Source organism: Trichogramma pretiosum, unplaced genomic scaffold (genome assembly GCF_000599845.2).
Source record: "Trichogramma pretiosum strain Unisexual culture from Peru unplaced genomic scaffold, Tpre_2.0 scaffold15, whole genome shotgun sequence".
Lineage (NCBI taxonomy): Eukaryota > Metazoa > Arthropoda > Insecta > Hymenoptera > Trichogrammatidae > Trichogramma > Trichogramma pretiosum.
Genome location: NW_019641686.1, coordinates 2,604,045 through 2,623,714, shown reverse-complemented (window position 1 = coordinate 2,623,714; position 19,670 = coordinate 2,604,045). Strand labels below are relative to the sequence as shown.

Here is a 19,670-nt window from a genome sequence, read left to right as displayed (position 1 = left end):
TTGAGCTTGATGAATTAAAGTAACATAAGAGTATATATCACTAGCTGCGTAAAAATTTATTCATATTACGCCTTCGTTGCTAATTTGCATGAATAATTTTAGAAATGAAACAAACAAATTAACATGAGTAATTCGTGAAACGAGTTTGCATATTATTTTTGCCCCAAAACCTCCGAACAAAACGAATAAACGCAAATGAAGCAGTTAATAATAATTGAGCGAAATTTTAAATTAAGCGCGCGCAAAAATCCAGCTCGGCTGCGAGTATGGGTGCAATGCAGAGAAGCTATATCGTCGGTCGCGGAGAGTGTCAAAGAGAAGAGAGCGGGAGCGCAAGCGCGAATTCTCCAGGCAATCTCTATTCTCTGACGCATTCAAGAGTTGCCTCTATGTATGTGTGCAAAAGCACACGCATCTATAAAACGTGTTACAATATATACGTGCCGCAGCACTAGCGAGCTTGGAGTGTAATTCTACTGCTGTTGTATGTGAGCGTCGACTACGGGACAGTCGGGGCATGCCTCACATGTACGCGATGTCTGTCGCAGTAACGTCACTTTTGTAACAGTGTCCGTCCAGCTGTCTGTCACTCGTCGAGCCACGAGGAACTTGGGCAAATTGAGCGGAGACGCCGAGCGAAACAGAGAGCAGAGCGAGAGGCAGGGAGGGAGGGAGGGAGAGCAAGTCCGTGTTCTATGCAACATATATAATACTGCTGTTAGCCGTAGCAGCGGAGCAAATTTGTCGACTCTCTGCGCGCGAGAAGCTCGCTCGAGCGCGACGCAAGTGTAGGAGGAGGCGCAGCGCAGCTTTCTCAGTGAACGGAGCAGCCCAGCTATCTATTCTCTGTAGCATATAATAATACAGGCCCGTAATAAAAATTCAGTTTGTCGCGCGTGCGGACGATGCCGAAATCAGCGGCTCGTCATTCCGGCGTATCCGTGGTCGTCTGCTGCGTAGCGAGCGGCTCGAAGATCGCCGAGTCCGGCTCGACGCGGCGGCGTCCTCTCAACCGCTGACGACTATTTTGTCGCGCGCCAGTGAAGGAATCCTCGCTGTAGTCCTCGGACGCACGAGCACGAGTCACCGCCGCCGCCTCTCCTCCAGCAACTTCTTGCCGCATTGGATCGTTACGTGTTATAAGTTGGCGCCGCCGCCGCTGCTGCTAGCCACTGCACCGTCGTATCGTCATCGCGATGCTTGCCGTACTCGAGAGCGCCCTCTGCGTGCCCAAGCTCTATTACGGTGCCCTGTTCGGCCTCGGTTTCGGCATTTACTATCTCTTCGAAGTCGTCAAGGTGAGCCAGTCAACTGGGTCTTTTTACCTTCTTTTTTCTCTTTCGAGCTTCTATACTTGCTTATAAATATACATCTACGCGATTCCGATCGATCGAGGCCCGTGCGCGCCTCGAGCAATGCAACAAAAGCCGTGCTCGATCGATCTCGCAATTCGATCGGCGAAACGCGCCCGGCCACAAGCTCTCGTCGCGCCAAATTTTTTTTTCCAAATAAAAAAAGCTCTGCCTAGTTAACAGTCACGGCAGCGCGTTCCAAAGTCCGGTCGACGAAACTCTTTCGCGTACATTCTTCGTCGACGACGGAATCTCATATTAGCCCCAACCGTAATTCTTGATTGTCTTATCGGTGTAACGTATCGAGAACAATCGCATTAATAGCCGAGCCGTCAATCTAAACCGAGAGACGCGAACTGGTATCGTAAGCGATACCACGCAGCATTGACGCAAAATCCGTCTCGTCGGAAGGTGATTAAATTTATGCCATAGTCCGAGGTCAACTTGGAATCTTTCACGCGTTCTCTTCGTGCTATTCGGGAAAACTTTTTTCAATAAGCATATCGAAAGCATTAAAATAAGTTGAGACAAAAAATGAAGCTCCAGCGATTAGTGGTCGCGTGTATAGCCCGAACGAGAGAATTTTGCATAAGAAGAAACTCGCTTCTCAAAGTTTGTCATTATTATTAATTTGACCTTGCTGATTTGCAACACATTTACAAGTCGTATGAACTCCTATTGAGCTCGCTTCTCTTACGTGCTCTTGCGTGTAGTTTTGATGAGTGCAGTAGCAGTTGTCGTAACTGTCTACGAGCACGTGTCTATGTGCTTTCCTGACTGATAATAGACTATTGTCGATACGCACTGGAAAATGCACCGGTACAGTTTTTATAATTATTGAAGATTGCGCTCTCGGCGCGTTGCATAACGATCGCGTTCGTGCGGACGCACGAGACTCGTTCGACGATCGATTTCATCGATGTGTAGTAGTCGTTTTTTCATTGGGAATTAACGATTGATTTCAGGAACCTCTGGTAGTTTGTGCCAAAGGGCCGTTGCGTAATTTTTTGGAAGACAACGTGCCTATATTGAAGGCGAAATTCTGGCCTACGCTATGGTGCTTCGAATCGAGAGCTCAAACGGTATTCGCTAGCCTACTTCGATCGAGACTGTGGCCAGCGATACAGTACCGCAGGTTGGTTATTCAAATGAAATTTTAAAAAATAAAAAATAAAAATTTCATTTCTTGCTTTACTCTTCTTTGCTATGATACAGAGTGCTTGAATCGTAACAGACACACGTGAACGATTTGGAATTGCATTGGGAATTGCTCGCACGAGGCTTTAGAGTTGATTGCCCTCTCGAGCTCTTCGTAAAATATTATTCATTATTTTAACGTCGTTGCACAATGCGCCTGCATTTAGTTTGCTTCGTTGGAAACATTAACATCCGCCACTACCTATCATTGCATTTGTTATTACAATTATTCACGTTTCGATCTCTCGCTTCGACCCAACTAGCCTTCAAAATATGAAGAAAAAAAAATATTCTATATCTGGCAATGAAAACAAGCTTGAATAAATCGTAGTTATTATTTTGAATATAAATCTGTTATAAAATATATTCATATATATCTGCCTACAGAGAAATATTGACACTGTCGGATGGCGGCGAAGTAGCGCTGGACTGGGCCGAGCATAATTGCTGCTCCACATCGCCAATCGTGGTAATTCTACCGGGATTGACGGGAGCCAGTCAAGCCGAATACATTAAGTGTCTAGTCTATGCGGCTAAAAACGTCGGCATCAAATGCGTCATATTCAATAACAGAGGGCTGGGAGGTGTTAAATTGAAGGTACGGATTTCATAAGTAGAGAAATAGCTACAGCTAATAAATTTGTCCATCGCAGATGTGTAGCGTTTTTTGTTTCGGGCGCAAAAAGTGTATGGGACATTTTTTGACTTATTTGCGGAAAATAAATACACGTGTAATAATTCGCTTATTCGTGTCTCGCTATATGACTTTGCATATTTTTTTATCAAATATTTGATTAGCCATAAGCTCGTATAGTTGTGATAAAAACTGGCCCGTGATTTGAATGATGCTGTTATTTCACGCGTATTAATGAACGACCAAAGTCGGTTCGTAATTGCAATAATGTCGATAACTTTAATGGTTAAAGGAATCAAAGTAGCGATCTTCTCGACAATCGATTTTCAACTGTTAATTTGACCGTGTAAATCATGCATGCACGCAGTGGCAGAACAGAATAGCCAGACACGATAAAGCTCCGCAGACGAGCAAGCGGATCGACAGAAAGCTCCGAGAGATACGAGAGAGAATATTTGAAATAACTTTGATTGTTATAATTTTCATGATTGACTCGATGCAAATCCACACTCGTCTGCTTTGCGTAGACTCGCCGATTGTATTGCGCGGCAAACTGCGAGGATCTGTCCGAAGTTATCGAACACGTAAGGCGACTCCATCCGAACGTGCCCGTCGCCGGCGCTGGCATCTCAATGGGAGGGTATGTATGCGTGCGCTTTCAAAGCTATTTTCTATTGTACGAAACTCGAGCAATTCTCGAGCGGCGATTTATTATTCAAGCGTATACTGTAAGCTCGGTCACAGTTCTATGCACGTATACCCTCGGTGCGCAGATGGCCGATTTTTAATTAATGAATTTGTTGTTCACCCACGCACAGTCTCATTCTCGGCAATTACCTGGCTCAGCGAGGCAGAGCCGCGATCGGCAAGCTCAAAGCCGGCCTGGCCATCTCCGTGCCTTGGAACGTCTTCGAGGCTACCAAGAGCATCGAGAAGCCTTACCTCAACTTGATGCTCAACAAGCACTTGTGCGGCAATCTGAGAAGAAACGTGAAACACCACGCGGCCAATGACATGGAAGAATGGAATCTTGACTTCGATACGATATTCAAGGTATAGTATGCGTGTTGAGTTATTTTCTTCGGCTTTGCACGATTCAATTGTTCCCCTCGCTATTTACCGTGTAATTGTATCTGATTTACAGAGCGAAACTGTTCGCGAATTCGACGATTACTTTACGTCGAGGCATTTCGGTTACAAAGACGTCAACGAGTATTATTCCGTGGCAACAGCCCACGACAAGCTCCATCAGATTCAAGTGCCCTTGCTATGTTTGAGTGCAGCCGATGATCCTTTCCAGCCGCTCGAAGGTATGCCTCGCTTTTATTTTAATTTCATTTGCGATTAGCGCACAAAAATAATGACGAGTTTTCGTTTTTCGACACAGCTCTACCGCTCAAAGAAGTCAGTGAGACGCAGCACGTCGCCATGATCGTGACCTCGCGAGGCGGCCACATCGGTTTCCTCGAGGGCATCTGGCCTATCCGAGAAGATCAATACATGGGGAAAATATTCTCGCAATTTTTCTCCGGTGTCTTCTCGCAGGACAATGAACATTTTTTCCGCAGTTAGAACCCAGCACCTGTCACGATCACGAGCAACTGTATAAATGATTTAGTTTTTACAAAATAATCGCAAAATTAACATTTTTATACTCTTGCGGTAAAAGTCTAGCCCAATATTAGCGGAAAAATCGTTAACTAGTCCAGGTAAAAAAAAAAAAATTACGCATAGTATACGAGAGAGTCATAATAAGGCCATCTGTATAGCTATGAAGGAATTGCCGCAATTGAGAATTAAACGAGCGATTCCATTTGCATGTAATTAAAATAGAATCGTCCTAATCCTGCCAAGATTTTATACGAAACATTTATGCGTAACGAATCGCACAATGAAAACGTTTTAACGACGATAAATGAAGCTGTGAAATGATCATCGGGAGAACATTTATACTCCGAGGAGTACATAAAAATTCATATAATTTAGCTCCTTTTGACTAAATGTACATTTTGTATTTTTTAATTACTAATTTTATTTGCCCTTTGTGATAATAAGACTCGAATGTGAAAATTCGTCAGTGATATGAAAGTGATTGTAATTGGTCGAAAGCGTGGAAAGTGCAATATTTTTTTCTTTGTAAGACATATTTACATTACCATTAAAATGCACAAGTTGATGTCAACCCGAATGAAGTGATAAAACTCTTGCCGAGTCGAATTTTGGGATTCGTATAGAGTATTTTTCTGATAATAAGCTTTGTGTTAATATTTTTTATAGTTGTTCAGAAAAATATTCTGTTTAAATGCCCAGAACTCGGGGGTGGAAATTTTTTATTTTTTCTTTGATGCTAGCACCTTCTTCATAATCATATGTTATTTATTTGTTATTCAATATCTAATTATTTAACATCGTTTCGTACCTATTTTTATTTAATATTTTATTGTCTGCTTCTTATTAAAATAGAGTGTATTGTTATATTTATTTTAGATAGAAAATAACGGACAGGGTAGTTGAAAGTAGAGCGTAGTCCCAATTGTTAAAAATTGGATTAGAAAACTGTTATGCTTGACCTTTGTAAGCACAAATAGCTGCTCAATGAACTTGAATAAATTTGTTACGACAATGAACCTAAAAAATGTAGTAGATTTCTTTTGTCCGGCACGTTGTAAATGGACCTTTGACAAAGGCAAAAAGATAAAGTATTTGTCATCAGGATATTTCTGCATAAGCTACTTGTAAATGAACGATTTGTCCGTGAGGTGTTGGAATCGAAACAAGCGAGTACTATTGGTAAAATTGTTGTTTTTAATTTCATTCGGATGTAAGGCAAACGGTATATTTAAGGAGTCGCAATGAATAAATAAAGGAGCCGCTCGCGGCATTGTAAGAGTTCGCGAACGAGTTGCGAGATATTTATATAGAGGCACACTTAGAGCAGGCCACACGTCGCGCATATATATCGATCTCGTGTGTACCTAGGCACGGTGCAGCTATGTTCGCGCGAGCAAGTGCACAAAAGTGCGATATCCGAGCTTTGTCGCAGCTCGGGCCGAAAATACATATACGTATTTAGGTTTGTTCGCATACGTAGGTACTACGTAAGCATTCGCGAATTCGCAATAATGCACAATAACCCTTGGCTCTCGAGCGGAGCGGAGCTTTCGGCCGCAGCACGTAATAGCGAGTGCCGCCTTGGCGAGCAGTCGCAGCCAAGGGCGCGTGCACTCAGCTGCTCTAAAAAAAAAGCGAAGAAGAAGAAAAAACGTAGAGCGGCGGTGGCGGCTGCTCACAAAGCTCTTTTCGCTCGCGAGGGTAGGGAAAATCGACCGCTACATAAACGCGTGGCGCAGATTTGCACTGGTGCGCTTGCAGGCTCGTTGTCGGAGCTTTCGGGCCGCTGTAAGATGTCGTCGGCTTCGCTGCGGTACACGTGCTCGTGACTCGCGCCACTGGAAGTGGTGGCGGTGGCGGCACAGATAGCAGTGTACGCGCGCGCACTGCATCTATATAGCGCAGTTAAAGCATCAGCCAGAGACGAGGGTAGCGTATGCATGTGTGTGCTCATACGCGACGAGCTATTGCACGGAGCGTACAAACGACTGGACGTTGCATACTTGTATGTGCTCTCTCTCTCTCTCTCTTTCTCTCTGCCCATGTACGTGCGGGTATTGTAAGTCATGCGCCCGCAGCGACCAAAGCTCGCGATTCTCTCGCTGCTGTGCGCGTGTTGCAGGTACAGCGTGAAGAGGCACTAGCCAGTCCGTCCGTTTGCGTCGATACCGAGTCCAACGGCAGTGGCAGTGGAGCAGTGGCATCAGTGACAGTTGAGCGCACCACCAGCAGTGCCTATAAAACTAGTGCGCCCGTAAAAAGCTCCCAAGCACTCGTGCTCAACGCCCTCGTGCTCGCGATCCAGTGTTTGTTTTGTCTATCAAAAATGTAGCGACTCGACCATTCCGGAGGTGAAAGCTGCGCCACATCTTGCGAGCACTCTCGCAAGTACCCCCCGTTGACTCGCTTTCGAGTGCGACCCGAGGCGTACGGGCTTGCTGCCAGTTCCTCATTAGCCTCGACGCGTGCCCGTAAGCTCTCGCTCCCGCAGCCAATAAAGACGGACTGCGGCCCACTGCTGCTGCCGGAGACGTAATCATGGAGCTGGAAATCGGTCGCCAAGTCATCGAGGGCATCAAGGCCATCATTCCCATCAGCCTGCTCGAGTGCGCCCTCTGCGTGCCCCAGTACTGCTGCGGGGCCCTCTTTGGACTCGGCTTCTGCGCCTATTACTTCTTCGAAGTTGTCAAAGTGAGTCTGCAGCATCTATTCCTTCTTACCTTTCCTTATTGGCTTTTTTACTCGACCATTTCACGCGTCCTTCCTTTGCAGCCTGTACGCATTATCTGACCGGTAGTAGTTCCTCGTCTACTTTTTCCGCTCCATAGTAGGACACCGCACTAATAGCTCCCAACACCGGCCCACGCTTCATACACGTCATAATATCGTAGGCGATGCAGCGAGAAAAAATTACATCGTTCAATGAGATCGTCCAAGCGGTGAAATTGCTCAATTTGCCGAATTATACGATTCATTGAAAAATTCTCGCTCTCTCTTATCGTTCACAGACGCTGCATATTCACACATATTTTTGCGCGAAAAATGTATAACGACGTACGTATAAATATGAGCGCGTGCTCATCAATGCACGAGCTGCACTGTATGTATCGAACGAATTTGATCGATCATTATTTATTCGTCGGCTGATATTATAACCGCCGAGTCGGGAATACGTGAATAATGCATACACGGAGATAAAAGAAAAATCGCGGGTCATATAGCTGCAAAAAAACTCCAATGTGTGTAATACTACGCTCGCGAATCGTTGCCTGCGTATATCAATCGATTCAATAAAAATTTTAACGAGATCAGCACTTGCAAAGCCCGATCTTATCGCAAGTTGTCGTGGATAATTCGAATTCTAAGGTCTTAATGACTCTTTGGCTCTAAATAATGTTGATTAAACTGACTATTGAATCAAATGAATTTTCAAAATACATGATACTTTTCAACGATTCAACCCTATCGGCATCGGCGAAGGTGTCTTATTTATGCATATTGAGCTTAGTATTTGACATTGAAAGGCACGATTCATGCATAAAAAATGCACGTACACACATAATTGGCCAGCGTACACGTGTTACAGCGCCGAAGAGTATAAAAAAATTGATTCCCTTCAAGTTCAGCCGCGTTGCGTGATTAATTTAATATTTGTTATTCTGGTTTGTATACGTATGTAACAAATACAAGCTGGCACTGAATCATATACACGCTCGGCTCATGTGCCGGGAGCCCATTATATTCATCGATCAAAAGTTAATACTTGCAATATGCTCCGGGTAATCTTACATGCCTACGACACGTATTTCAATCGCGTGCATGGTACGCATGCTGATATTGTGCTTGCGAAGCAGCATGGCGTAAAACATTTTACGGCCATCCACCGTCAGCTACGACGCGAAACATATATGCATTGAAAAAATTATTCGCTTTCACGCTCGTTATCGGCCATCCACTACTTCACACATTCTTTTCTTTCGCTCTTTTTTTTTTATTATTCTTCATCGATGCAATTATTCATTCTTTATTTTCTTGCTTATCTTTGTTTTTTTGTTGAGCCTTGTTACAGACACCGCTGCTGGTCTGCGCAGAGGGTCCATTTTATGATTTTCTCGTTGAAAACGTGCCAATACTGAAGAGCAAATTCTGGCCGACTTTATGGTGCTTCGAGTCGAGGGCTCAAACGATATTTGCGAGCGTCGTGCGTGCCAGTGTACTGCCACACATGAAATATCGCCGGTAAATTCTTCATCTTTGCGCATTTGTACGACGAGCAATTTGCTCTACCTTTTGTTTCCCTTGTATTTTTCCCTAAGCTATTAAGCACGTCAAGTGAATCTTTTAAGGACTGATTAATCTTTGAAATTAAATAATAAAACGTCTACTTCTGAGCAAGTCAGCGGAAAACTGACGTAAATGTAAAAGTGAACATGTCATTTATTCTTGATGTAACAAAAATGATGTCACAAGTTCAGACTTGAATCTAATGCACAAGTTTTGCGGGTGAAATAAAAACATTTCTATATATGGACAAATGACGCTAAAATTTATCGACTTGGCGTAAAATAAAGTTCCAGCTGGTAGACATACCACGTGTATTCAAAATCAATAGTTGAACATTATTGGCAATTATTCAAAGTTATTGTTTACTTACATCGTATAATAAAAATACCGAGAAAAAGATTTTGCCACTTGCATTATTGGCTCCAATTGCGTTGCTCAGAATATTGATTTTTCTAAATTAAATTTCAGAAAAATGAAGTTTCAACCTAACCCGGCTTCACTAATACATAGATTCACTTGGTTCATTGTCATTTTGTTCATATTCCTTATTCGTTGCAATAAAAATGCCACAATAAGTCTCGTTCTGCTATTTTCAGAGAATTACTCACTTTATCGGACGGCGGCGAGGTAGCCCTCGACTGGGCAGAAGAAAACTCCTCCAACTCGTCGCCAATCGTCATTATTCTGCCGGGCTTGACGGGAGCTAGCCAAGCGGAATATATCAAGTGCCTAGTGTTTGCGGCTCGAAATTCGGGCATGAAGTGCGTAATTTTCAACTACAGAGGCATGGGAGGTGTAAAAATTAAGGTACGACATTAATAACTACAAGTATAATTTCTGCAGCTGCGTCGTTTATCGTAAAAGCCATAATTTCTCACGATAAAATACGCACGACGCGCGCTCGTGCGATAATTTCATTTTGTTGCACATTTACATTATGAAAGAAATGTATTATATCTCAGAGATTACCGAGGCAGACCGTTTTATTGAGCTTTGATACTAAGCTGCCGCCGGGAGATCGGAGAGAAAAAAAAATCAATATACGCAAAGTAACGGGGAAAAATACTCGAGAGCCCTATCAATCAAGCGAGCGAAAAGGGGAATTGATCGTGTTTCTCTCTTATCTAAATGCATTCTTTGCGTTTGTCTAGACACCAAGATTTTATTGCGCCACGAGCTACGAAGATTTGGCCGAGGTTATCGATCACGTGAAAAAACTACATCCTCACATCTCACTGGGAGCGACGGGAATATCGATGGGAGGGTAAGTTACACGCGCTCGCGTGAATAATATAGTAGAAAATTGCAGCCTGGAAAATCGATCGACCCGAGCTTTTCCTCTTTTCTCGCGCCTGCAGGTTACTGTTGGGCAATTACCTGGCCAAGTACGGCCGCGACGCTTATGGCAAATTGAAGGCGGCCCTCATCATATCCGTGCCAATGAACATTTTCGAGGCCACGAAGAGCATCGAAAAGCCCTACATTAATTTATTACTCAACAAGTACCTCTGTGATAATCTACAAAGAATACTGAGGCGTCACGTGGGCGAGGAGAGCTTCCAAGATTTAGATTTAAATAAAGTTTATCAGGTTTGTGGCGCCGCTCATTATTGATTCGATCAACATGTAAAAATGAAATTTTTGTATTTCTTACACGCGTACGATTGGCAGAGCAAGACCGTCCGAGAATTCGACGAGAGCTTCACCTCAAGGCACTTTGGCTACCGAGACGCGGCGGATTACTACACGTGCGCGTCTCTGCACGACAAGCTGCACCTCGTCGAGATACCCCTGCTGTGTCTTGGCGCAGCGGATGATCCGTTTCAGCCGTTGCAAGGTACGATCGACCTCGTCATTTTTCCCTCACCTATGCGTTCGATATATAACGACTGAAAATTAACATTTGACCCGCTGTTAAATCCGTGCAGCTATACCTCTGGAGGAGGCGAGCAAACTGAAAAACGTGGCGATGGTCGTGACATCGAGAGGCGGACACATCGGCTTCCTCGAGGGCTTCTGGCCGCTCAAGGAGGAGCAGTACATAGGCAAAGTGTTCGCCCAGTACTTCACCGCCGTTTTTACAGCCAAAAAAGGACATCCAGCCTTTTAAAATCGAGGGGCCGCATGCGACAAATAACTGATTTCAAGCGAATTTTCCTCAATAAAAGACTCGATTCCATTCATAAGATTCGTATATTACCTCGTCGTCACGCAATCTCTGCGGGCGCGAGGCAATGAATAATTTTACTTTGATACATTAGGGCCAAGCATTTAATGCGCAATTACAAGATAATGTTATTATATTATTGTGTACCAGCAAAGGCTTTGAAATATGGACATTCGTCACTGGACAATTTCTTTTAATCATACATGATCTATTGTAAATTAGATAAATCAATTTATATAAACGAGGAAGAAAATGTTTTAATAATATAATAATATCGATCAAGTAAGCTGGCTTAACTTGTTCGACGGCAAATTTACAATAAAGTTACAATAAATAGCATTTAATTAATTCACCGATCAAGTTACAAAATATAAGTATATAATAACAGTAATTATATAAAAAAATAAATAATGTGTACATGCACATGTGATATTCTCACGGTTATAACGGAGTTGAATTTCGTTTGCTGCAATCAATAATTAAAAATTGTTCTCACAAACTTATAAAGTATAGAGACGCTTGCCGGCAATGCTCGCGAATGTTTGAAATAGGTTTACGAATCTATAGATGCAGAGGACACAATGAAGCTCGTTACTCATGCATTTATTATGTCGTACTAGAAATACACGTTTAGTTGGGTAAGAGTGAGAGAATGAATGGTTTTTGATCGTTGTGTGAGTCACGCTAAAAGTGACAAATACTTTATCTTAATTTTTATACGATAAATGCGATCGCCGATGCTCATGTAGCATTTTGATCACAAAATCATCGTATACGATAGAATTAATAAGAGTGAGGTGAAAAAATACGAGTGTCGCGCGTACTTTACCTAAAAGTACACGTTGCGCTCGTTTTTCTCCGATTATAACGTATTCATACCTAAAACTAGACACATAATATTTATAGATAAAAGTGCCTATAAGCTAAGACTATAAATAAAATTATTTGTACTTGTACATATATATGATACACCTAAATAAATATATGAAAGCGTTATAGTTAATACGAATAATTTTAAAATATATTATAACGTGTAAGGCAAGAAAATAAAATATCTTCTTATATACCATATTAAGATGAAAAGTTTAACGAGCCTTTTTTTCATCCTTGCTTTATTTTCCGCTCTAATTTATATTTAGCACCGATGCGTTATAACCGACTGACGTCATTCGTTGACAGCGCTTTCTTAAATTCAGTACGGGGGTTGTTTTCTTGCGATACAAATATATAATACGGAACAACCACTTGCGAGTTGTGAGTGTATACTGTACAGTTAACAGTAGTCAATACAAAAAAGATCACTGCGCACAATGCACTGCGCCTGTACAGCAGAAGCTTTCTGCAACGCCAATGTCAAACCGCATCCCACAGCAGCGGTAAATGTCAATGGCTCTGTTATTGTTTTCTAGAGGTTATCCTCGCAGAGCTTTTGTATAAACACGATTTTGACGCGCTTCGTTGTACACGTAAATACTGAACGTTGAGAAAAAATAGTGATTATTCTAAACGTCAAGCATGTCGAACGCGTACGGCACCACTAATTACAGTGGAACCTACCGAAATAAGGATTATCAAGAGAACCTTTTGTACAAGAAGAAACTGAAGCGATTGAAAAAATGGATAAAAAATCTAGTGTTTGTGAGTAAAGGATCATTTTATTCGCGATTATTTTACGATTGCTACAATTCATAATCAACTTTTCGGTTACAGGAAAATTCAGCTCTCTGTGATCAAGTTGCAGACATGCAAAACAGTCTTGCTGTTAGCAAAGAAGAACGCTTAATGTTAGTAAAAAAACTTAATTTATTTCAAGGAGAAATTGAACCTCCTACTTTGACCACTAAAACACAAATTGGAAACTCCAATTCACCTGTGCCTCCTATTGAAATCAGTACCCCTAAGAAAATTGTAAAAAAACGAACTCCAACAGAAGTATCAGGTAATTTTTTGGTACTGGAAATTATACTCTTGATTGACCTAACATTTTCATTTAATTTTTAGTAGAAGCTAAGCAAAAACCAAAGAAAAATAGCAAGACAGCACGAAAAGTTGTCCAACTAATACCATTAGATGTTCATGGCAGACCAATATTTCCTATATCCTTAGGCGATCTAACGGTGTTTTCTTTGGGAGATGTTGTAGCTGATAAACCAGCTTATCATACAGAAGATCTCATATTTCCAATAGGTTATTGCAGTACTCGAGCTTATGCTAGTCTTAAAGATGCTAGAGTTAAAAGTTTATATACTTGTAAAATTTTAGATGGAGGATTTAAACCAAGGTGAGACTTGACATATGATTTTCTTCAGGTTTTACATAATTATGACACTAATTTTAATTTATCTCTTAGGTTTGAAATTGTTTCGGATAGTGATTTAGATCAACCTTTAGTTGGATCTACTCCTGATGAATGTCATTGGAGATTATTATCAGCTATTTCGCCTAGCTTAAGTTCTATAACTCCTAAAGGAGCAGATTTTTTTGGCATTTCTCATCCAACTATTCAAAATCTTATTCAAAGTTCACCAGGGACTCGAAAATTAGCAAATTATAAGCAACAAAAATTTGCAGTAATGTTTATTCTTATGATATAAATTTGTGATATTTTATAACTCAAATACTAATTTTTACTTTTGTTTTTCCTTCAAGATTAAAAAAAGCTTGTCAGACAGAGACACAAGTCCTGCAACTGAGGAAGAAAACGATCCAAGCCTAGATTTTACAGCCTTACACCGGCATTACTCTCTAACTTCTGTATATCCTGCTATTAAACAAGAAATTCCTAATGACATAATACATTTTCAAGGACTTCTTTCTTAATGATTGCTTAAACAAATTATGAAATTCTAAAACGAAATTTAATTTTAAGGATTGAGTATGTACATAATGAGAAATTAACTTTTTCAAGTATAATTAGTGTAAAAAATGTTTATTCAATTAAATAGATCATACAAAAAATTCTTGGCACCAATAAAATACATTTTATTAATTATAATTTTTATTTTCTTTCAAAAATGTTAATGTTTTTATTCTCTTAAGTTTTTTTCATGGCATTTTATATGTAAAGCATAAATAATCGTTGTTACAAAAGATCATTTCCATCAATATTCACAAGTTTATCAGAGTAAATTGACCAATATAAAACATTTATAAAAACTTTGGTAATTCTTTTTTTTTCTGAAACTTAATCAATTCATTAAATAAAGAGTTTTATGAGGCAAAATATTTAAGATGTATCACATACTTCAAGAACAATCACTTCATGTCTCAGTTGTTTAAAGTGAATTCTATAATAATTTCATTTTGAATCTTGCCATTCAATTTATTTTAAAAACATTACAATATATAAATCAAATGTTAGAATCATTTAATAAAGTGGATCAAAAATCAATAGACTGATTAAGTAATGTAACAAAATTAACATAAATAACAAAAGTCTTGAACAGCAATTCTAATATTTAATAATATTAGTTTCTAAGCAATACCCATTATATACAAATATAGTAACTTCAATGTATAATATTGGTTCACACATTTTTATTCTCTATGCTTTTATAGCAATTATTCAAAAATATTTCATCAATATTTAAGCAAAAAACAATTGATTGATAAAATTTTAAAGTAAATGAATGACTAGCTAATAATTACAAAAATAAAGTACTTCTTACTAAATAAACTATCAAAAAAGCGATAATACAATACAATTTTTGCACAATCGCAGCAAATAAACAATTTAAATTTAATTAAAATATCATTCATTCTTGAAATTTTCATTTACAATATTATGTATTTAAAGTAATACATTAAAAGATAAGCACATGCCCAATTGATTAATAAGTTAGCTCTCTCAAACAATTGCAACTCTGATTTTTGTAGCTTCAATAATTACTATCTGAACAGCGAAGTTTAGCTCATAAAAATTGATAAAATATATCTGCATTGGCATAAAATATGTTTCATATATATACACTATAACATACTTAAGTGTATTTGTTAAACCATCTATATCAGTACTTGTATAATTGCGTATTTACAAGATTTATTTCATAATGCTCATCAACATTAATTACACTGTAAATACCCAATAAATTTATCACATTATATATTATATATAATTATTATAACGCCATATAGTATCAAAAGTCATTGAAAATTTACTTGATACAAAAATTATCAATAGTTTTAACTTAATGGGTTTTGTAAAAGATTCAAAACGTCTTCTTGTCACCGCTTTTTAGCTGGCCCAATTGTTTTATTAAATAAGGTATTTGCAATAGCAACAACAGGAGAAAACAATTTGAGTGGGCAGTCACTATAAAAAATATTCATTTATAGCATTCAAAATATTTTATTTGTTATTTAAACATTAAGTAAACTTACCAAACATCTGTGACAGGTTCGGCTTCGTTCCCGCTTACAATAAACAAAGGAAATAGAATGGAAAAAACGCATCCACTGAAAGAAAAAGAAAAAAATTTCAATTTTAGCCAACAACACAATTCAATAGTGAAAATATTATTTAATATCACTTACCTCACAATATATGAATCAGCAAGTTTAGTTGATATTGCTAAAGGTAAACCAAATCCAACAAAATATGGCCAGTTACATTCAATAAAAGTTAATCGTCTGTGCAATTCCCAACCCATGTTGTACCACTTATATTCAAAAGCATACAAAGCATAAAGAAGGCACATGTGAACTAGTGCAAGAGCTTCTCCAATGGGTGGTAATGGAACTTTAGATACCAACACACCTTGACCCAAAAATAGGGCTTGCACTAACACACTGAACAGCATATCTGCAATAAGTTTGCTAATTGATAAAAATACAGGTCTCCCTTGTCGATACCTGTATGCACTATCTGCTATGTCCTATAATGAGTAAAATTTATTATATTCATTATTTAATTCTAGACAAATAATTTTTTAGAATAATTGTTGAAATTATCTATAAAGTTCATTAAAATTATAGTTTAAATCAAATTTTATGTAATTCATTAGAATTAAATTTAAAAAAATTGATGATCAATGAAAATTCATCCATATATATTATGTAACTCTTTAGAGAAGAAAATGATTAAAAATTCGAAAAAACTATTAATATAAATAAATGAAATTGTTACAATTCAGTTAAAAAAAGAACATGAAATTATTCATTGGAAGTGTATCATTGAATTGTATATATGTATTGCTAAATAAAAAGTACAATTATTTTACCTGGAACCATAGACTGTTGACTACTTTGCTTAGAATAAATAATGGTAGAACCCATATAGTACTAAATGTTATGCTCAGAAATGGCTTTGTCCAAGACCAAATAAGCATACCCATGCCTGGTGATTGTCCAAATATTGTAGTTAATATGTACTTTAATGATGGTAAAACAATATACTCAAAAACTATTATGCTAGCCCAACAAAGTCCTCCATTCAAAGCACAACATTGAATTGTTCTTTTCAAAACTTTAGATTCTCTAAAATAAAAGTAAATGAATTTTTTAAAAAAGCATAGATAATAAAAAATCTATAATGAAAATATTAATCCACTAAGTGAAGTATTTAAAGTAAAAATTGACTGTACCTATGGTTCTTGGAAAACTTGGCTGGACTCTGTCCAACAACAGTACTATCTCTTCGTCTGGCATCAGTCTTGAGTGATATCTTTTTCATTCTATCATTAATCTGTTTGTCCATAGAAAAAAGGACCAAACCACCCTTCAGGCTATCGAGGAAACCGCGCCACATGGCGACAATTATGCCCTGCAAAATAGAAAATAATGGAGCATTGAGCAAAAAAGCTCATAAATCACGAATGTGTCTGTGCATAGATAGTACAACTGTAATGCAGCAGCCAGTTGGATTCTATCCAACCGGGCATTACAGATCTTTCCTCAAATAATCTTAGACCGTGGGAAACATGCCATGAATCCAAATGTAGGAAAAAAGTCGTAAAAATTTCATTCTAAAAATATTAACGCGAATTGTCGAAGATCATGAAATACTTACGGCGACGTTCATGATTTTGAAAGATACCGGCTAATGTTTATAACAAGTGTTGCGTTGATGGTACAGAATGGTGTTGTCGTGCAGTAGAGAACAGAGGTGGCAATGACCACTGCGCATCTTCTTCAGTAATGTTGCGTATATTATGAGGTGTGCACGCAACAACGAAACGGCCAACGATACAAATCCTCTTCGCTCCGTCGATTGGCACTCGTGTTGATCACTATCTAAAGATTATCACGCAAAGCTCCAATAACTAGACTCTCCTTACTACTAAGTACGGCTAAACTATATTTATTTTTCCTGCTACACGGTTGGCAGTGACGTTTGAGCAGAATGCTCTACCTACGCACGCACGACAACGACAAAGGATCGAATTTTCGAGCGCCGTGGAAAGGAGGAGGCGAGCTGAGCCGTTCGTTTGTTGCTTTTTCACTGCGTCACGTCAAGTGTCACACGGCCGAGCAAGCGAGCGCAGCAGTCATCAGAGAAGCGCGAGCAGCTGTCTCGGACTGCGCTTCAAAGACCATGATCTATGACTATAAATGATTACCGCGCAGAGTGACTCCGCGTGTCGTGGAGTATGCTTTTTGCACGATATACGATTACGTTTACATGTATAATGAAGCAGGCTTTTCCTCAATGCGGAGCTCGGACTGACGTCCGATTTCACTGGCATTTAATTAGAAATTGTCCGAGTGTCTGCCGTCAGGTGTCGGCACACGACGAACTGCGAGCCAGCTGCTCACGATGTACATAACTAATGTTTTATATTAAAAAATTACAGCCTATAGTCTTTGAGGAATGCAGCTGTTGTGACTTTGCACTATGCATGCATCCATACTGTTGAGCCCTATATTACTACAGATGTTATAACATAATTCTTAAACATAATTCTCAGTTATCAGCTTCAATAAATTGACAAGCACTTTTTAAAGGAGACACTTTATTTAAAAATTATAATTCTTAACAGTTTTGTTAATTAGACAAACTTTTGGAAATTGATGATGTAGAAAAATTTTTGAATAATATAATATAATGGTTCACAACCAACTTATAAGTAATTCACTATTTATCTGAGTTGATTACGTCCCATTGTGGATACTTCCCAATTGTGTTCAATTTCAATTGGACCTCTGATTTCAACTCCTTTTTCTTTTGAAATAACTCCAAGATGATACTAAAATTGAAAAATTATTGAAAGTTAATTTATTTGTAAAATATTTTTTCAAAAAAAGTTTTATTGATATATTACCTTGGGGAAAGATCTAGCATCTCTGTAGAACAGAACTTGCATTACTTTATAGATTAGATTTGTAGCTTCTTCTTCTGTCATTTGACTATTAGCATCATAAGCTTTTGTTAAAATAGGAGTAGCTAAGTATGCACCATATCCAGTAGCAATCACAGGATCAGAAAATGCAGTTCCTAATTTGTCTACAGTACCTAAAAATCTGGAAATAAAATTTGAAGTTATCAATACAAAAGTAACATTTTGATTCTATATATTTTGTAGAAATTATTTACGGTTTTCCATCCTCAATGCCACCAATGATAAAGTTATTCCACAGAGGATTAAAATTGGACCTTTTGTTGTACATAACTCTGGTTAACCAACAATGCAGAGATTTAGGTTTCAATGTAAATCCATCATCCAGACATTTTTCATCAATGCTATAAAGAATTAATTTTCATTATTACTTGTGTTACTGATAAAAGAAATCATTTAGAATATATAAATCATACATTTTTTGTTCAATGAGGCTTCTAAGATATTGGTAATCAGCATAATCGCCACCAGCACCAAGAATAATGTTATCATTAACTTTCATAACACGTTCACAATTCCTAAATCTTGCAAGGGATCCATATGATGCCAATACATCAGCAGCAATTATGATTCCATCTTTATATTGAATTCCTATTACGGAACTTCCAGTAACCATCGGAGTTCTATAAAATAGAAAAGAAACAAAAATGATTAATGTGTAGAAATTGTTAGAGGTTACATGGATGATATTTTTTAATTTCAAGCATTTGTAAGAATCTTCAAAATTTCCAGTCAATGATTCGTAGAAAGTTCAAAATATTTATTTAAGCATGAATTTCGACTCAAACACTCAGGAAAACCTGAGATAAATCGGTCACTTCATGCTACTTGTATCGCAAGTTGTATCGTATTGATAAACATTTGCAATAATTAACTTACTGAGTCCTTTGAATGCCGCAATCATTGTAATTGGAGCTCGACGCTGCTGTTCCTGGAAAATTGTAAAATGCACCAGGAGCTGGGCCGTTTTGCCAAAAAGGCAATGAACTAAAACAATCAGCTTTATTCGGCATCGACATTGTTGCAAAATTTAAATGTCATCGTCCCTAACCTGCGAGGCTGCGGCAAAACTTAGATTTCACAGTTGCGCT

General features: G+C 38.7%; 5 protein-coding genes across 6 annotated transcripts; 3 read left to right on the top strand and 2 right to left on the bottom strand.

The window, feature by feature from the left end:
- The first annotated feature begins 671 nt into the window (after positions 1 to 671).
- LOC106657389 (phospholipase ABHD3-like) lies at positions 672 to 5,810 on the top strand. The gene is made up of 7 exons (XM_014378902.2): positions 672 to 1,298; positions 2,318 to 2,487; positions 2,937 to 3,147; positions 3,711 to 3,823; positions 4,002 to 4,236; positions 4,328 to 4,493; positions 4,571 to 5,810. The coding sequence occupies exons 1-7, from the start codon at positions 1,197 to 1,199 to the stop codon at positions 4,753 to 4,755; spliced, it is 1,182 nt and encodes a 393-aa protein (XP_014234388.1). The 5' UTR covers positions 672 to 1,196; the 3' UTR covers positions 4,756 to 5,810.
- Positions 5,811 to 6,626: 816 nt separating this feature from the next.
- LOC106657328 (phospholipase ABHD3-like) lies at positions 6,627 to 11,597 on the top strand. The gene is made up of 7 exons (XM_014378773.2): positions 6,627 to 7,485; positions 8,864 to 9,033; positions 9,675 to 9,885; positions 10,230 to 10,342; positions 10,437 to 10,668; positions 10,750 to 10,915; positions 11,007 to 11,597. Exons 1-7 carry the CDS (start codon positions 7,333 to 7,335, stop codon positions 11,186 to 11,188), a joined length of 1,227 nt encoding a protein of 408 aa, XP_014234259.1. The 5' UTR covers positions 6,627 to 7,332; the 3' UTR covers positions 11,189 to 11,597.
- Positions 11,598 to 12,303: 706 nt separating this feature from the next.
- Positions 12,304 to 14,209, top strand: LOC106657351 (transforming growth factor beta regulator 1). Of its 2 annotated transcripts, none has more exons than XM_014378807.2 (5): positions 12,304 to 12,883; positions 12,956 to 13,184; positions 13,250 to 13,526; positions 13,596 to 13,815; positions 13,895 to 14,209. In XM_014378807.2, exons 1-5 carry the CDS (start codon positions 12,761 to 12,763, stop codon positions 14,063 to 14,065), a joined length of 1,020 nt encoding a protein of 339 aa, XP_014234293.1. In that variant the 5' UTR covers positions 12,304 to 12,760; the 3' UTR covers positions 14,066 to 14,209. The 2 variants fall into 2 exon arrangements, with proteins under 2 accessions (XP_014234293.1, XP_014234292.1); XM_014378806.2 differs by having other exon boundaries at positions 12,313 to 12,883; positions 13,247 to 13,526.
- A 204-nt stretch (positions 14,210 to 14,413) lies between these two features.
- On the bottom strand, positions 14,414 to 17,907 carry LOC106657338 (etoposide-induced protein 2.4 homolog). The gene is made up of 6 exons (XM_014378786.2): positions 17,253 to 17,907; positions 16,828 to 17,006; positions 16,465 to 16,720; positions 15,779 to 16,119; positions 15,626 to 15,700; positions 14,414 to 15,557 (listed from the first exon to the last, which is right to left on the bottom strand). Exons 1-6 carry the CDS (start codon positions 17,262 to 17,264, stop codon positions 15,470 to 15,472), a joined length of 951 nt encoding a protein of 316 aa, XP_014234272.1. The 5' UTR covers positions 17,265 to 17,907; the 3' UTR covers positions 14,414 to 15,469.
- A 271-nt stretch (positions 17,908 to 18,178) lies between these two features.
- Positions 18,179 to 19,660, bottom strand: LOC106657324 (proteasome subunit beta type-4). The gene is made up of 5 exons (XM_014378764.2): positions 19,459 to 19,660; positions 18,996 to 19,202; positions 18,777 to 18,923; positions 18,505 to 18,703; positions 18,179 to 18,429 (listed from the first exon to the last, which is right to left on the bottom strand). Exons 1-5 carry the CDS (start codon positions 19,596 to 19,598, stop codon positions 18,322 to 18,324), a joined length of 801 nt encoding a protein of 266 aa, XP_014234250.1. The 5' UTR covers positions 19,599 to 19,660; the 3' UTR covers positions 18,179 to 18,321.
- Positions 19,661 to 19,670: the final 10 nt, after the last annotated feature.

What these genes read in the sequence shown, in the direction of transcription:
- LOC106657389 (XM_014378902.2), top strand. Translation starts at nt 1,197, where the DNA reads ATGCTTGCCGTACTCGAGAGCGCCCTCTGCGTGCCCAAGCTCTATTAC. An exon ending in ATCTCTTCGAAGTCGTCAAG is followed by an intron (nt 1,299 to 2,317) that starts GTGAGCCAGTCA and finishes GATTGATTTCAG; the next exon opens with GAACCTCTGGTAGTTTGTGC. An exon ending in CCAGCGATACAGTACCGCAG is followed by an intron (nt 2,488 to 2,936) that starts GTTGGTTATTCA and finishes ATCTGCCTACAG; the next exon opens with AGAAATATTGACACTGTCGG.
- LOC106657328 (XM_014378773.2), top strand. Translation starts at nt 7,333, where the DNA reads ATGGAGCTGGAAATCGGTCGCCAAGTCATCGAGGGCATCAAGGCCATC. An exon ending in TGGGAGGTGTAAAAATTAAG is followed by an intron (nt 9,886 to 10,229) that starts GTACGACATTAA and finishes GCGTTTGTCTAG; the next exon opens with ACACCAAGATTTTATTGCGC. An exon ending in ATTTAAATAAAGTTTATCAG is followed by an intron (nt 10,669 to 10,749) that starts GTTTGTGGCGCC and finishes TACGATTGGCAG; the next exon opens with AGCAAGACCGTCCGAGAATT.
- LOC106657351 (XM_014378806.2), top strand. Translation starts at nt 12,761, where the DNA reads ATGTCGAACGCGTACGGCACCACTAATTACAGTGGAACCTACCGAAAT. An exon ending in AACTCCAACAGAAGTATCAG is followed by an intron (nt 13,185 to 13,246) that starts GTAATTTTTTGG and finishes TTTAATTTTTAG; the next exon opens with TAGAAGCTAAGCAAAAACCA. An exon ending in GATGGAGGATTTAAACCAAG is followed by an intron (nt 13,527 to 13,595) that starts GTGAGACTTGAC and finishes TTTATCTCTTAG; the next exon opens with GTTTGAAATTGTTTCGGATA.
- LOC106657338 (XM_014378786.2), bottom strand. An exon ending in TCAACAGTCTATGGTTCCAG is followed by an intron (nt 16,120 to 16,464) that starts GTAAAATAATTG and finishes TACTCATTATAG; the next exon opens with GACATAGCAGATAGTGCATA. An exon ending in GAACCTGTCACAGATGTTTG is followed by an intron (nt 15,558 to 15,625) that starts GTAAGTTTACTT and finishes TATTTTTTATAG; the next exon opens with TGACTGCCCACTCAAATTGT.
- LOC106657324 (XM_014378764.2), bottom strand. Translation starts at nt 19,598, where the DNA reads ATGTCGATGCCGAATAAAGCTGATTGTTTTAGTTCATTGCCTTTTTGG. An exon ending in GGCATTGAGGATGGAAAACC is followed by an intron (nt 18,704 to 18,776) that starts GTAAATAATTTC and finishes TTTTATTTCCAG; the next exon opens with ATTTTTAGGTACTGTAGACA. An exon ending in ATGCTAGATCTTTCCCCAAG is followed by an intron (nt 18,430 to 18,504) that starts GTAATATATCAA and finishes TTTCAATTTTAG; the next exon opens with TATCATCTTGGAGTTATTTC.